The following is a 15,855-nucleotide window of genomic DNA, read 5'->3' on the forward strand; positions in this document are numbered from 1 at the left end:
CCTATCATGAAAATGATAAAAACGGCGGTCCGCAGGGAGATAGACTTGTTCGTACACGGATCGTACACGGATCTTGGAATCGTGGTGGTGGTGGTGGTGGTGGTGGTGGTGGTGCACCTTTCCAAAATTTGTTGACTAAAAAAAAAAAGGAGTTTTCGAAATTCCAAATGGATCGTACACCACGAATTTTGGATCGTACAGGGCCTCGAATTAGCGTACACGTACGATAATTATCGTACGAATGGGATCGCTGTTAAATAAAACATTTGTCGTCATCTAGTAAGTTCAAAAAGAACCATTAGATGTCGCAGTTTAAGCGCACTGGTAGTTTTGATAACGTAGCATATTATTAGAGTTAAATAAAAATGTCAAATAAAGTATTATTTCTTAAATCTGGATTTCCACGAGCTCCTTTAGGGCTTGGAATTGGTCGTTATGTGTGTCAATTACAAAGAGTGACATTAAAGTTCTGTAAAAGTTCTGGTTCAAATAAAGGAATGAGGTAGGTTATAGTTACTTTCCTTTTTCTTCTTAAGATAACATAATGTGTTTATTTTTAAAAGCCTATGTAATTATACAATTATAATACCGTTGATTATAAAATGAAAAGAAATTAATATTGATTTTGGACTTGTATTCAGAGATTTTTTGGAACATGATTTGATAGACTTTTCCAACCAAAATCCTGGTATTGTAGTATATGTAAAACCAAGACGACATAGGTCGCCAGTTATAGTTGCAGAATATTGTAAGTGTGGCAATGTTATTTGATAATAATGATAAGGTAACACTAATAAGATAATAATATATTGTATCTTCTATAGTAAACGGAGAAAGACAATGGATGAATGTTAGCAATTATGCTAGAGAGGATATCGTTAAGTGGATGGAAGTATTACGTACTCAATTTCATGATGGTCCAAAATTGCGTGTAAGAAAATTTTGGCATACAGAATTTCCTTCTATTCAAGGACCGTGGACACCTTTAACGTTTAGAGATCCAAGCCATAATTTAGCACAGTTTCCTAACGTAAATATAATTCAATGTTTATATATAATATGACTTTAACAAACATTTATTTCGCTGTAAATATAATTAAAATATATTTAAAACATCGACATTACAGAAGGAAATCGGTGCAGCTGTTAAAACAGAACCGACTGCAACTGAACAATTAATTGAATTATTTAAAGCCCAGCAAATGTCTGAACAACATCAACAACAACAACAACAACAACAAGAAATAGAAGTACAAACAAACACTTCAGAGAAATCTGATTAATATAAAACATAAAATGAAATGATGTAGAAAAGTAATGAAAATTTAAATACATGCATATATATATTTAAAAAATTATTGTAAGAAATAATTATTTTATTATTTTTTTAGTCGGCGTATAGTACACAATAAACACCGTTTTCAAATTCATTAGTTTATCGATGCATAATATTTCAAAAATTACTTTTAATATAAACTGTTTAAATAGCAGTCAATATTTAAGTTAATTTTTTGAAAATTTATTACATCTTATACATTTTATACATTCATTTTAATATGCTTTTTTCTTAATTCGTATTAAATTTATGGAAAATAATCTAAAGTACAAGTTTAAACACAGAGAAAATATAATAAAAGATAGTAATATTCTGTCAATTTTTGTTTCTTTTTTAAGCATAGAGATACATAATCTGAGACATACAAATGTACCTATTATCTGGAATTTTATCAAATAAAATTTCAATTTTAGACATTCAGTTTTTTTCGACACACATAGATACTTGTTGTGTATATATGAAACTTTGAATATACATAACTAACTAATTACATACTTTAATCCTACAAAAATATATTTTGACACTTTTCATATAAAACTTGAATATGACGTGTATATATATAAAAAATGTCATTTCTAAAAGAATAAATATATAAGAAGCATATCATAAAAAATAAATAATTATCTTAAATGAAACATTTCTATTATAACAATTTAAATTATACCTATAGGAATAATGAATTCTATTTTATTTAACTTTTAACCCCTATAAAATGTAAAGTATTATAAAACAGTACACGTTTATCGCTACACAATAATATAAATTATTAATATTGTTAAATGTATAATGTATTATAATTAAGAAAAGAATGAATTTTCTCTTTTCTCTCTCTCTCTCTCTCTCTTTTTCTAACATAATAGTACAATTTTTAAATTCTTATTTAAAATTGACAATTACTGTGCTGCTATTTGTATGAAAAGTATTATTTGTTAGCGAGTATTTATAGAAATTAAACTATTTCTTAATTTTATCATAAAATTAACTAATCAAATGTAGAAAATATTTTTAATATATAAGTAAGCTTATAAACTAAAGCAATTATAAGTTTTAGTACTTATTGTTTTAATAAAATAGAAAGCACTAAATGTTTAATAACAATTTTAGCAATATATGACAGATTGTATTTCAGATTCTTATATGTTTTTACCAAAATAATATTGAAATAATCAAGAGTATCGTAAACTAAACAATAATCTTTATTCATTTTTAAGAGAACAATAGAAAATAAAAATTTGTTTGTCTCTATTATTTTTGTCGACATAATATTAAATAATTAATTAAATGTGATACTTTGGACAAATATTTTTAAATGTAGTTAGGTTATTTGTCAAATTTCTTTTGAATCCAAAAAATTTGATAAAAACAATAGAATAATTACTATTATTAAAATATATATATATATAATAGTAGTTTTGTGTAAATTTAAACATACACTCGCACAAGCAAAACAATACTACACTTTTCATAACATATAAATACTAAAAGTTCAATCTCTAAAATTTACAAATATGGTTCTTGCACTTTTGAAATAAATAATTTTTTCTTTAATAAGATTATGAACATATTAACAATACTTTTATTATATGAAAATATTTGTCACGTTATATTTTTCATAAAAAATATATTTGTATATAGAAAAATGTAATTGTTACTATTATTAAAAAGTATATATTTGAAATAAATATATTGATAAATATTTTACAATCGATGAAAAAATAAAAGCGTCGAGCTCATTATAAGGACTACAATAGTGTTCTATTTTTAAACATACATTCATACATATATACATACAATATATATATATATATATATATATATATAAAGATGTAATTGAAGATTATATATATCAAGCAATTCTGGAGATACTAATATTCTGATAAAACTCTATGATGATAATCTACATATCATATCCGATACAGGAAACCAAAGTGCAATTTTCCATATTTGAAGATACAAATAAATTCGTTTACAACATTAATTATGCGCACGATGTTATAAATATTCATAAAGATGACACAAGTAGGTAATATAACAATGCAGATAACAAAATATCTGATTCAATGAAGTTATCACGTACTATGCAAAAAATGATGTGACTAGAAGGAATGTATGTTTATTCAACTTTAAAGCGTTTACTGAATTCTTCTTGTTGTTTCTCCCTCCATTCTTTCTTTGGTTTCATTCTTTTAAGTTGACCGTCCCTAATAATAAAATAAAAACATATATTTTTATCTGCAAACTATAACTTTTTTCTTTGAATTAATTAATTAATTAGAAGAAATAAGTAATTAATTAAAGTAATTTTAATTTTATTTTACCATTGTAAATCAACAAGTCCACCTTGTCTTGCTATAACTGATTTTACTCTATTTGCAAAATCGATGCCAGTTTCCCCTTCGTTTCTATACATTGGAGGTAAATACCAAACCTCGCAAACTATAGCCCAACTGGACATCATCATATACAAGTATTGTAACATCGAATAACGACTGCTATTCCAAAATGCATCACCAAATCGTGGATCGTACTATATACAAAAAAACAAAAAAATTCAGGATAAAAATATTTAAAATTTCCAAGAATGTCTATAAGTACACACACAAATTACCTTGATCGCAACGGGATAAATAACCCCACCTACTTCAAAACTACCTTTTTTGAATTGCATAACGGAAGTGTTATTAATACATGTTCCTTCAGGAAAGATTAATATTGGTGGATTTGTGGGATCTGATACGTGTTCTTTTAATCTAAATATAAAATGTAACATGATATATTAAATAATTATATTATAATAAGAAAAATGATAGAAAGTAATAGAATTATGTATATATATATATATATATATATATTATTGTTTTACCTTCTTGCAACTGCTTCTCTATCTTTAACTTCGGAACGTTCAAACCATATATGCGGAGAAGCACGGGCAAGTGCTCTTTGTAAAATCCCCAAGAATCCACCATGCCTCTGTCCTATCTATTAGTCAGATTAATTAATAATTAAATCATAATTATATTATAATAATATATTATAACATTTAAAAAAAAATCAATTATCGAAGTAAATGAAGAAAAACTTTAAACACTTGTTACAATAAAACTTATTGTTATGTATCTAAACAACAATTTTGAATGAATTTAATATGATTAATACATAATTTAATAAATATTATTAATTATTTATGAACTAAAAGTCTGTAAAAATAAAATGAACACATGATAAATGATTAAACGTACCAGAGAATAGCAATTATCACACATAAGTACAAGTACATCAATAGGAGACGTGTGATTAGCTACACAAATGCCTCTGACTGGTCGATTTTCTGGATGGTGGTATGTAATGACTGAAGATAAAGCACTGGACAATACGGCAAAGCACATTATGGAGACTTTGTAGTTCAGCCATCGTTTGAAGCTACCCTCTGGAACGTAGCCCACTACTGCTGTGCACAATGTCAGCCACATCACCTGTAAACCACAAGCTTTGCACCTGAGAAACGATGAATCCCTCTGAATAGTTGCTGTGTAGATACTACCTGTAAAGCAAAGTTACAGGATACCGTTACCTGTAACACTTATGAATTTATAATGACTTTGACAAGGTAAATTAGATATATCTTGAAAAGATTTGTACTCACAAATGGAATCTCTAGTAGTCAAACTTGAACAATTTGTTAAAAAAAAAAAATAATGATTATGCTAAATATGCAACAACAAATTATTCATTATCATATTAATAATAATAATATGTTGCCATTGATGCATAAAGTATAAGTAAAAATACAATTATTTAATATTAATTACTAATAAAGAAAATATTTAGTAGCAATATTTTGGATTATATATTATTACATTTGAAGTATCTGGTTATTTGTCCAACGATTTTGAATATCTGGTAAAAGTCTAAAAAAATATGTTGCCTGGACAAAGTACCTAAGTATATGATAGTACCTAAGAAACTTCATTATTAGTGAAGTTCAATTTTTGATATACATATAGCAAAAACGTATAAAAAATTATAGTGTATGCAATCGTATAAATTGAACACTTTTATGTAAAAATCTAATACTCGATCTATAATAAAATAATATAGAGATAGAGATAGAGATAGAGATAGAGATAGAGATAGAGATAGAGATAGAGATAGAGATAGAAAAAGAGAAAAAGAAAAAAAATTCATATTATAATCTCATTTTATAAATTTATACACAACTGAAATGTCATCATTTCATAACCTGTAATAATAGTGATAATATTGCTTAGATTAAAAATGTATATACAGTATTTTAGATGAATTTTCTGAAATTTATTATTATCATAAATATTATAAGAAATAAAAATATGAAATATATTGAACTTACTCCTATGCAACAGATAAGTATTCTCAAAGGTAGAAGAAAACAATATCGCATAAAAAATCCAAACATCCATATAACTGTTAATTTCCAAGATATAAACTCGTAATGCCTATTTGTTCGTGTGAGAAGATTCCAATTCTGGAAAAATAAGGAAATGATAATAGATCAGGTCATGGATATGAGGATCATCATTTTCAATTTTGTATAGTTATAAGAAAATATTAAAAATTTACCTTTAGTTCTTCCGCTTCAAAACGTGAGGTTACTTCATCTTCGATAATAGCTTCTACTCCGGCCCTGATGTAATCTAAGCAAATCGCTGGTTCAAATGCTTTTTTGAGTGTTTCGAAAGAATTACGTCGTATAAGAGTATTCTAAAAATACATAGAAATATTTTCTTAATATAAATATACATTGTGCGATTCTTATTTTGTTCTTTTAATTGTTTATCGTGTTAATATAATAATAATAATAATAATAATAATAATAATAATAAAGAAAAGCAATTTACCTCCTTACTATTATCTATATCCTTCGAAAGTTCTTCAGTTTTCTCATTTGTATATTCATCTGTATGATTCTTATTATTTTGCATGTCTGGTTCTGGTAATAAAATCAAATCAGTTGATCTAGCTATGACTTGATTATTACTGACAATTCCATTTTGCAATTGACATTCCTTGTCCACAGAATGTTTGTCCAATTTTTTCTTCATATTTCTTGAAATAGATTCATATTCATCTTCCTCCTCTGAAGTATTATTTTTATTTCTTTCTTTTTCTATATTTTGTCTACCGAACTGAAATCAATTACAATAATAATTATTTGTTTATATATTTGTTATATTAAATATTAATAAAAATAACAAATTACGTAATAGAGACAAGCAAAAAAGGAGTCAAAGTATTTAACTTAATATTTATCCATTTAAAATAAACCCGCGAACAGTATTACAGTATTATACAGTATTATACAGTATTATACAGTATTATTTCAAAGTAACCTTTGTTCATCACGTGTTAATGCAGATAGGCAAACAATGAAATATGATATATTGGATTTTACTTTGAAGCGTGAATTAAAAATACAATTTCTAAGGCGTACAATAAATGAAATTTAATCAATCTACATATTATCATTTTCCATGAAAGAAATGAACAGCCAAATTTTTCTAATTTGTATGTGTCATATACAAATTTAGTATATTTATATACATACATGTATATAAGTAATGTTTTACCAAGAAACATTTTTTTTTACAACTCTTTTCCTATGAGTAAACATTGCTTTTGCAATTCAATCAACGCGTATCTATTTACATTGGTAAGATATATGCAAAATATTTCTCCAAATACGAATAGAATATTTATATTGAAAATGAGAAAATATACATGTATGTATTTGTTATTCAAATCAAAAGTTACCAAACTAAATGATATTCTCCATTCTTTAATTTTGGATTATATACTTTTTTTTCTTTTGTATATTATAAATAAATGTTTACCAAGTAGATAATATGAAGAAAACAAATGAAACTTAAATAAATATTCAAGGTAATCACAGTCTTGTGAAATCAAAGTTTATCATTACTATGAATAAAAAATAAATCTTTCAATTGTTGAAACACGCGATGTGATTTCATAAGAGATATCGAGACTTACTAGAGTAAAAAAAATGATCATTTCAAACGATTTCTTGCTTATTAATTTATATACAATTTAAAATAAGATTTTTAAAAACAAAAGGACTAATATATGGAGTATTTGTTAGAGAAAATAAAAAATACAGGTGATAGGCGTTAATCAAGAATTAATTAAACAGAACTGTTAGTACTGATAACAGTATTAAATATCAAGATAATAAAAGATATGATTATTATTAAATTAAAAATAATAAGAGAGAGAGAGAGAGAGAGAGAGAGAGAGAAAAAAAAGTTTCTTGCAATCGGTATAAATTTTGGAATATAATATAAGTATGCAAATGAAATTACATATAGCCATGATTGCATGCAAAATGTTTTTACAATCGGTGATAATTTAAGGTAAAGAATTATAATATAAAATAAATGTAGTGCATTAATTAACATCAATATGAATACTTTATTAGTTCTTCAAATTATCATAATTAAATTATTTTCAACATTTATCATTATCATATAATTAATTGATTGATTGATTATATTTTAACAGATAAATTGAACGATATTGAAAACAATATTAATTTATGTATTTATGATATGCAGATTTGATTGATTTAGATATAAATAAAAATTGTAACATTTAAATATATCGATGTATTACTTAAGTAAATTTTAAATAATGTTTTAATATTAATACACAGATTAATACAAATTCTTTCAATTGAGATAAATGAATAAATCATGTTATAGTTATTTTTAGGTTAAATATGACGGTATATCTAAGATCACTTGAAAGAATGTACATCATTATTATGGAAGAGTATCATTAAATTTATTTATATTCAAGGTTATTAACGAAAAGGAAAAAAAACTCGCTTCCATACGTATTTCATGATTTCTTGCTCAAGAATCACGAAAGAGAGAGAGAGAGAGAGAGAGAGAGAGGAAAAAAAAACAAACATAACCTTAATAGGAAAAAAGAAAAAAAAAGAAGAGTCGCGTGATATATTAAGATAACTATCTTTGATCGAACAGTGTAGTAGATCGATATTGTTAACATAAAACTTGATATAAAATTAGTCAAGAGTTTCAAGATTCAAATTGGCTCACGTTAGAAACTAACTATTTAAAACATGATTCCTCTATTTTTACTAGTTGACTTACCTCAAAAAGTGCTAATAATAGTTTGATATATATTCTTCGAACACCGAGTGATTTACCGATTGATGCCAGAAATATAATAGCAAGTAAAAACATAAGGAACGGCGTTAACAGCAAAGAAAACGCGAATGAAATTACCACCCAGGGGAACGCCATTTTCCTAACTGTCGAGCACTGTCTAGAATTAAAGTTTCGTCTTCGCGTAGCTTATCTTCGTAAATTAAACCGTTGAGAAGAGAAGTCAATACTCTAGATTGTAAACCCTCGAAGTTAGACAGGTTCTTTTAATACAGAACTCTGCTCCATCTATCGAGTGAAGATAAGAAATAAGTACTTAATAATGATTATCGATATTTTCATATCACATTGATATTTAATCTTATCTGTTTTTATCTGATTTTTAATATTTTCACACATTGTTAATGGTGTATATATACTTTTAAATTAATCTTATCTCAGCTTTCATACATTTAAACAAAATTATATTTATTATAAATTTCCTTTTTTTAAAGTTATGCTAATGTTCCATCATTAAGCAAAACTGTTTATTATCACCATCATAATTGTCATTTTTATCACTCAATATCACTTATCTATATGTACATTTGAAAGTTTATTTGCAAAAAACTGTTCACTTTTTTCACTGTCTACTTATTTGAAAGTTCATTAAGGATCTATAAAGCAAATAAAAAATAATATTAATTTAATATGTAATATTTACACAGTAATAGTTCAACGCGTACAAAATTTTGCTGCTGTGTATAATGTAGATTTGTGCAAATGTAGATTTAAAAAATGTATAATAGCTGACTTACGTTCCTTATTTAAAAGATTTAAAAAATGCTGATTCATATATTCCTATTCATTTGTACCATTGTATTAAAACTAATAATATTGAATTAATGAAAGGTCTGAAAAATAAACTCCTAAACATATAACATTCACTATCCATAATTTGTCAAAAATTTGAATTAATAGTAATGCACATGTGTGTATTACTATTTGCCATGTTGTATTAATATTTGCCAATAATAATGAAATTCATTTAATCGCTAGTATTATCAGCTTGATTATCATCCTCTCCACCGCTTACTGAAGCACTCTCGGAATTAGATTCTTCATCAGAATCTTTAAGTACTTTGCCTTTAATATTTTTCTTCGGCCTCATAGTTTCAAAGTCTGAACCTTCTTCGTCAGAAGAATAAATATTTGATGCAGCTGAAGCAAAAGAAAAATATTACAATATTTATAAAAACATACACACATTATAATATAATTTATTATTATTATTATTATTATCGTTGTTGTTGTTAAGTGGCATTAGAAACTCAAAATACTAAATCCCGACTCCTTCATTCGTGATCCTTATACCCTATTTCTTTAAGATTCATATATATATATATATATACCTTTAGAAGTAGCAGCAGCTCCCTTTTTATATTTATTTTTAATAGCTGCAAGAGAAATAGCTCCTTCATCTTCAGAAGCGTCATCGTGATAAGCATCGGCACCATATCCGGTAGAAGCTCTTAATGTACTTCGACCTCCACTGGTAGATTTTTTTGTCTTACTCTGAACACGCATGGCCATTCTTAATTTCTCCTCTTCTTTCTGAAATTTATCATTATTTATGTATTATTTGTATCGAGATATATAAAACAAAATTAATGATAAATTGAAATAAAAAATAATAATGAAAACATTTCATCCTAACCTTAATCATTTCATATCTATTTTGATCTGGATTCATTCCTACTTGAGAAAGAACTTTAATACCAGACGTTTTTTGTGATCTGTCTGCTAAGGACATAGTCATTTTTCTATGTGTAAAGGATTCAGTTGAATGAGGACGGAAAGTTAATTTTGTTCTAAACACTGCTTGTCCTTGTAAACCAGTACCTTGACGTATATAAAGGTGATTATGATCACCTTGTAAGGGCTGTTTATATACATCAAATATTTCAGATCCCAAATGCAATGACATACTGCCATCTGACCATTTAACAAACCTAGCATTACTTTCATGCTCAACTCTTCCACTATCATTGAATACTTCTTTCCATCTTATTGTATTTTCAACTTTGAGTTTTAATCGTGCTCTACCTTCCTCATCTAAAGTTTCTTCCTCGTCAATTTCATCTTCATAAGTGTCATGATCAAATGGTCTAGTTTCTACTGATAAGAAATTAGGAAGCTTGACAAAATGTATTTCTCTTCCTAAGTCTGTTGATATTTTAGGAATTTCCACATCGATCCTAGTTTCTGGCGCTGGTTCTGGTTCATCTTCTTTATCTTTATCATCCTGCAATAAGAATGTATAAAATATAGTTTATGACAATTAAAAAATTACTACAATTACAATTACATAGTTCATGATCATACATCTTCAATAATAGGTTGATGACTTGGTCCTTCCCCACCGCTATCAGATCTTCCTCTACTAAGACTTCTACTTCTACTCCTGCTACGGCTTTTACTTCGACTTCTACTTCTACTTTCACGTTTTTCTTTATCTTTAGTTTCTCTTTTTTCTTTCTCATCATCTGTACTAATATCACTTGCATCACCAAACAAAGCATCTGCTGTTGGAGCTACGCCATTATCTTTATCTTTTTCTGCATCTTCATTTTCAGAATCTGAACCATTTAAAACTTTATGCTTTTTCGTAGTTTTTGTTTCTTCCGAATCATTAGATTTGCGTTTTTTAGATTCTTCTAAATCACTGTCATCAGATTTAGCACTTCCTTCGTTATCTAAAAATGACAAAAGAGATGATATCAATCAATATGACAAGTAGAAATATACACACATACTCGTATGTTTAAATATGTATGTTTTACTCACCAGCTGCAATAAAAGATTTATCAGATTCATTATCACTTCTATCTTCCTTAGGGCTTTGAGACTTTCTCGAATCTAATATCTTCGACTCATTTCCTTCATCAGACTTTCTACTTTCTTCCGATTTTCTACTTTCTTCAGACTTTCTACTCCCTTCTGATTTTCTACTTCCATCTGATTTTCTACTTCTGTCTGATTTTCTACTTCCATCTGATTTTCTGCTTCCGTCTGACTTTCTACTTCCATCTGATTTTCTGCTTCCGTCTGATTTTCTACTTCCATATGATTTTCTGCTTCCATCTGATTTTCTACTTCCATCTGATTTTCTGCTTCCATCTGACTTTCTGCTTTCATCTGATTTTCTGCTTACATCTGATTTCCTACTACCATCTGACTTTCTGCTTGCATCTGATTTCCTACTACCATCTGACTTTCTACTTACATCCGATCTCTTACTCGCATCAGATCTTATACTCAAATCGGACTTTCTACTTGCATTAGATTTTCTACTTGCATCTGACTTTCTACTTGCATCCGACCTCCTGCTCACATCTGACCTTCTACTTTCATCCGATCTCTTACTTACATCTGACCTTCTACTTGCATCGGATCTAGCTGACCTTATGCTTGATCTTGATGATATAGAAGCGTTGTCGGAATCTGATCCTATGATAACAATTACAATTATATTTAGTAGTGCTTATAAATTCAAAATCTCAAAATAATAGATATACAGATATAACAGATTTACATGTTACATGTACAGATTTACATACATATTGTATATTATTCAATTGCAACCCTTAAGCAATTGCAACATATTATATTTATTTATATCGGCGATTATTGTTAACATAAATTTCATTTATTAATTCTATTTAAATTCTTAAAATTGAAGTACGTACCGGAATCTCCGCTCGAATCTCTTAAATTTTCCTGTATTGGTGACATATTTAATAAATAAACGCACTATAACCAAACAATTAAATTACTATATAGAAATAAATCATGAAAATATAGATAATATTATTAGAACTTTCAATCAATCATCTTTTCTGTACTTTATTTTATCAAATACTCTTAATGTTTAATTTTAATCTAATAACTATTGTGTGTGTGTGTGTGTGTGTGTGTGTGTTGAATTACAATGAACATCTGCTACAAAAGTATTCACTATTAGTTTTCATGCAGGGAACTTTAGAGTGTAGGGTTTTTATCTTTTATTGGTCTCATCTGATTTGTTAAAAAAAAATATTTAGGCTATTAATTGCCACATGGTCACATGGTCAAGGAATGTTAATATTTCATTTAGAAGAATCTTTTCAATCTATGATATACAAATAATACATAGAGAATAATATTTCTAAAGTATATAGTGTCTCATACAAATATTTTATTCGATAAATCTATTTTTGTTCACATTCTATTAAAATTGTCCGTAAAATTATTGACAAAGGTTATATCACAAAAATATAAGCTGTAGGGACCAAAGCGTAACTTCCTACTCACTCCGAGAGATAGCGCAGCGGTCGTCACTGCCAACTGTGTTAGCAACAAGATGTGTTAGGGATTTTGCCCCGAGCCACTCTTGGTATGCTGAGCATTAATCATTCTAACATATGGAGGGAAGAGGTAAGGAGTATCATCTCATATGGGAGAAAATTTGAAAAAAAGTCCAGCTGTATGCTATAAATAACAGTTTAGAAACCTTCCAGAATGGCGCTGGTGTAGACAAAGGGTATGGTATGAATGTAGCAATTGTAAACGAATTGAAGTATGCCGAGTTACAAAATTTAATATTATTGGCGACTAAAGTAGTTAATTATTGAAAATTTTAATTACTGCGTAGTACAAAATAATGTAGTAAATATAACCTTAAAGAATTATTATGAGCTACACTTAGTGTAGCTAGAGTGATTTTATTTCGTCAACTGTGAATAGTACGTTTATTGATTTTTTATCATTTAATTTTATAAAAAAGTATGTGAATAACAAAACAGTTATGGGTAAAATTTGTCTTGTGAAATTTGTGTTCCTTGTTTATTTCTCAATCCTACTCTAATAATATTTGGCGCTTCCTTTAAAATTTACCCTGAAGCTATTGTGGCGCCACCCTAATTGAATGCATTTAAACGGACACTTTTCATATACACAGATTATGTGTACCTCTTACCTCTACACCACATTACAACCAACATTAATGTGCCTAGTTTCTTTCTTCTTTTTTTTTTGGACAAAAACAAGCCCATTAGGTCAATGTTAAATTAAACTATCCATCTAGTAACTTTCCGATGGCGTGCTTTTCTGCTTCCGTTTCAAAGCATTACATTCGTAAATATTAGCAATGATTGGATATTTACGTGGTTACATAGGAATGGTTTAATATTATTAATGGTAAGAGAGTAGGAAGTGTTCGAAAACAGTAGTATACAGTGATCCCATTCGTACGATAATTTGATGCCCCGTACGATCCAAAATTCGTGGTGTACGATCCATTTGGAATTTCGAAAACTTGATGACCTTTTTTTTTTTTAGTCAACAAATTTTGGAAAGGTGCAGCACCACCCCCACCACCACCACCCCTACTACCACCACGATCCGTGTACGCATTCTACTTAAAAAAAAAAATAAATAAAAAAAAAACTTTGAAAAAGTTGGAACTTGGACACTTTTTTCACATTTTGAAAATTTCGTCCGAGAAATTGTCGGATTTCAAATTTTCCCGGGGCGTACGATAATTTTACGCCCCTGTGTCGATCAGACGAACTAAAGTCTCTGGGATCACTGGGGATCACTGCTGGTAGTGTAGTACAGAAACATTGTAAGACGACCTAGACAGACGTCAGTAACAAAATGTCGTCCTCCGTTGAACTTAATCCGAGACCCGTCCGGGTATCTCCTTTAATAAAGGTACATCAAACAAATTTTAATATATTCTTTTAACATATATTACATGCGATTAATAAATATTAGTAATAAAATTTAATATAGTAACATATTACAATTTATGTACGTCTTATTACGTATTAATTGATAAAATTAATTTCCATTCAAAAATTGTATTTTATTATATAACTTTATATATTATGATTGGAAAATTAAACAACAATACATTGTTATTAAAGATTAATATTTCATTGTTTAAAGTTTGTTCGAAATTTTATTGTGTCATTTGTTTTCTAACCATTATATTTTTTGATAGTTCTCTATGCAAAATTGGTGTTTAATTGACACATCTATGTTTTTCATTTTAAATAGAAATTAATTATGAACAACTAGGAGATATATTAATTCAATATATTTAAACATATATATTGAATAAAAGAAAAGTTTTAATATCTGTGAATTTAATGTTATTATTATACTCAGTTTTCACGATGGACATTTCTTACTGTGGGAATACTATATGGAGCTTATTTTCAACGTAAATTTAGTAGAATAGAAAATGCTCGTAGAGAGAAAGAAGAAAGAGAGAGACCAGCACGAGAAGCAAGAGAAGCAGTTGAGAGAGCTATAAGATTAGAAGGTAATTTTTCTTTATTATTATATATAACTAATTATAATGATTTATATTTAAGAATATATTGTCATTCTAAAAAGTGATTTCTAACGTATACAAATTGTGTATTTTATATATATTTATATTAACAACTCTATTTATTTTTTTCTTTTCAGCTGAAAAGAAGATGCTAGATGACCTTCTACAAACAAATAAGTAATTTTATGTATACTATTCCTAGTGCATCATTAATGGAAACTATCTTCATGTAAATAATAATAATAAAAATATTATAATATTCAATATTCATCTATGCACCTATGCACATATGCATTACTCATTAAATTATCTAAATGCATTAATATGAAATCTTATTTTGAAATATGTACAAAATTTACTTCATTATTGCGAGGATTAAGTTTTCTTTTTTTTTATAGGATATATATATATATATATATATATATATGATTTATTTTATTAAATGCGTAATAATACGTATATGTTATAATGACATTTATAACGTATTAATTAAGTACGATTTGTTTTTTTCAAGTCATTTAAGTGAACATTTTCTCTTCGTAAGATTTATTTCATACATGTATATTTTTGTATAAATTTACCTTTCAATTGTTTTATTAAATGTTAATTAAACTCATGAAAAAGAGATAATATAATATTTGAAAAGATTAATAATTTTTAATTAGGTATGTAAAAATAAAAGATAAGAGTATAACAATATATTCATTTTATTAAGGAAACGTTGATATTAAAGAGAAAAAAAATCGCCCGAACAGGGACTCGAACCCTGGACCCTCAGATTAAAAGTCTGATGCTCTACCGACTGAGCTATCCAGGCTCGCTATACGATATGGCAAAATACACATACGTATGGTAAAATTTTATTTATTACTTATAAATCAATACAATAATATTTACATTTTACATTGGAAAACATATAAAAAATAATACTTATTTTCGACTTATTTAAATTAATATACTACAAATAAGTGAAAGAA

At 27.3% G+C, this 15,855-nt stretch overlaps 4 protein-coding genes and 1 non-coding gene across 5 annotated transcripts; 2 read left to right on the forward strand and 3 right to left on the reverse strand.

Moving 5' to 3' along the window:
• Positions 1-295: 295 nt before the first annotated feature.
• Positions 296-1,358, forward strand: mRpL43 (mitochondrial ribosomal protein L43). Its single transcript, XM_015336057.2, has 4 exons — positions 296-502; positions 642-748; positions 825-1,030; positions 1,128-1,358. The coding sequence occupies exons 1-4, from the start codon at positions 366-368 to the stop codon at positions 1,281-1,283; spliced, it is 606 nt and encodes a 201-aa protein (XP_015191543.2). The 5' UTR covers positions 296-365; the 3' UTR covers positions 1,284-1,358.
• A 139-nt stretch (positions 1,359-1,497) lies between these two features.
• Positions 1,498-8,803, reverse strand: Gpat4 (Glycerol-3-phosphate acyltransferase 4). Its single transcript, XM_015335696.2, has 9 exons — positions 8,503-8,803; positions 6,211-6,498; positions 5,933-6,073; positions 5,703-5,837; positions 4,576-4,809; positions 4,200-4,315; positions 3,945-4,086; positions 3,655-3,863; positions 1,498-3,537 (listed from the first exon to the last, which is right to left on the reverse strand). Exons 1-9 carry the CDS (start codon positions 8,653-8,655, stop codon positions 3,450-3,452), a joined length of 1,506 nt encoding a protein of 501 aa, XP_015191182.1. The 5' UTR covers positions 8,656-8,803; the 3' UTR covers positions 1,498-3,449.
• A 382-nt stretch (positions 8,804-9,185) lies between these two features.
• Atu (Another transcription unit) lies at positions 9,186-12,842 on the reverse strand. Its single transcript, XM_015335695.2, has 6 exons — positions 12,246-12,842; positions 11,344-12,006; positions 10,882-11,252; positions 10,214-10,801; positions 9,909-10,110; positions 9,186-9,717 (listed from the first exon to the last, which is right to left on the reverse strand). The coding sequence occupies exons 1-6, from the start codon at positions 12,289-12,291 to the stop codon at positions 9,545-9,547; spliced, it is 2,043 nt and encodes a 680-aa protein (XP_015191181.2). The 5' UTR covers positions 12,292-12,842; the 3' UTR covers positions 9,186-9,544.
• Positions 12,843-14,092: 1,250 nt separating this feature from the next.
• ATPsynE (ATP synthase, subunit E) lies at positions 14,093-15,142 on the forward strand. The gene is made up of 3 exons (XM_015335693.2): positions 14,093-14,250; positions 14,710-14,866; positions 15,016-15,142. The coding sequence occupies exons 1-3, from the start codon at positions 14,194-14,196 to the stop codon at positions 15,057-15,059; spliced, it is 258 nt and encodes an 85-aa protein (XP_015191179.2). The 5' UTR covers positions 14,093-14,193; the 3' UTR covers positions 15,060-15,142.
• Positions 15,143-15,622: 480 nt separating this feature from the next.
• Positions 15,623-15,695, reverse strand: TRNAK-UUU (transfer RNA lysine (anticodon UUU)). Its single transcript has one exon. It is a non-coding gene; the product is annotated as a tRNA-Lys (tRNA).
• Between the last annotated feature and the right edge of the window lie 160 nt (positions 15,696-15,855).

The sequence above is a fragment of the Polistes dominula genome, unplaced genomic scaffold (assembly GCF_049000335.1).
Source record: "Polistes dominula isolate Pdom_NZ unplaced genomic scaffold, Pdom_raw_medaka contig_79, whole genome shotgun sequence".
In the NCBI taxonomy this organism is placed as follows: Eukaryota; Metazoa; Arthropoda; class Insecta; order Hymenoptera; family Vespidae; genus Polistes; species Polistes dominula.

Bases quoted from the DNA above. Each gene is read 5' to 3' on its own strand.
- mRpL43 (XM_015336057.2), top strand. From the start codon at position 366: ATGTCAAATAAAGTATTATTTCTTAAATCTGGATTTCCACGAGCTCCT. The intron at 503-641 runs GTAGGTTATAGT...ACTTGTATTCAG, and splicing joins GGTTCAAATAAAGGAATGAG to AGATTTTTTGGAACATGATT. The intron at 749-824 runs GTAAGTGTGGCA...TATCTTCTATAG, and splicing joins AGTTATAGTTGCAGAATATT to TAAACGGAGAAAGACAATGG.
- Gpat4 (XM_015335696.2), bottom strand. From the start codon at position 8,655: ATGGCGTTCCCCTGGGTGGTAATTTCATTCGCGTTTTCTTTGCTGTTA. The intron at 5,838-5,932 runs GTAAATTTTTAA...TTATTTTTCCAG, and splicing joins TTGAAGCGGAAGAACTAAAG to AATTGGAATCTTCTCACACG. The intron at 4,316-4,575 runs GTACGTTTAATC...TCTGACTAATAG, and splicing joins GTGATAATTGCTATTCTCTG to ATAGGACAGAGGCATGGTGG.
- Atu (XM_015335695.2), bottom strand. From the start codon at position 12,291: ATGTCACCAATACAGGAAAATTTAAGAGATTCGAGCGGAGATTCCG. The intron at 12,007-12,245 runs GTACGTACTTCA...TTGTTATCATAG, and splicing joins AGATTCGAGCGGAGATTCCG to GATCAGATTCCGACAACGCT. The intron at 9,718-9,908 runs GTATATATATAT...CTTTTGCTTCAG, and splicing joins AGCTGCTGCTACTTCTAAAG to CTGCATCAAATATTTATTCT.
- ATPsynE (XM_015335693.2), top strand. From the start codon at position 14,194: ATGTCGTCCTCCGTTGAACTTAATCCGAGACCCGTCCGGGTATCTCCT. The intron at 14,251-14,709 runs GTACATCAAACA...TATTATACTCAG, and splicing joins GGGTATCTCCTTTAATAAAG to TTTTCACGATGGACATTTCT. The intron at 14,867-15,015 runs GTAATTTTTCTT...TTTTCTTTTCAG, and splicing joins GAGAGCTATAAGATTAGAAG to CTGAAAAGAAGATGCTAGAT.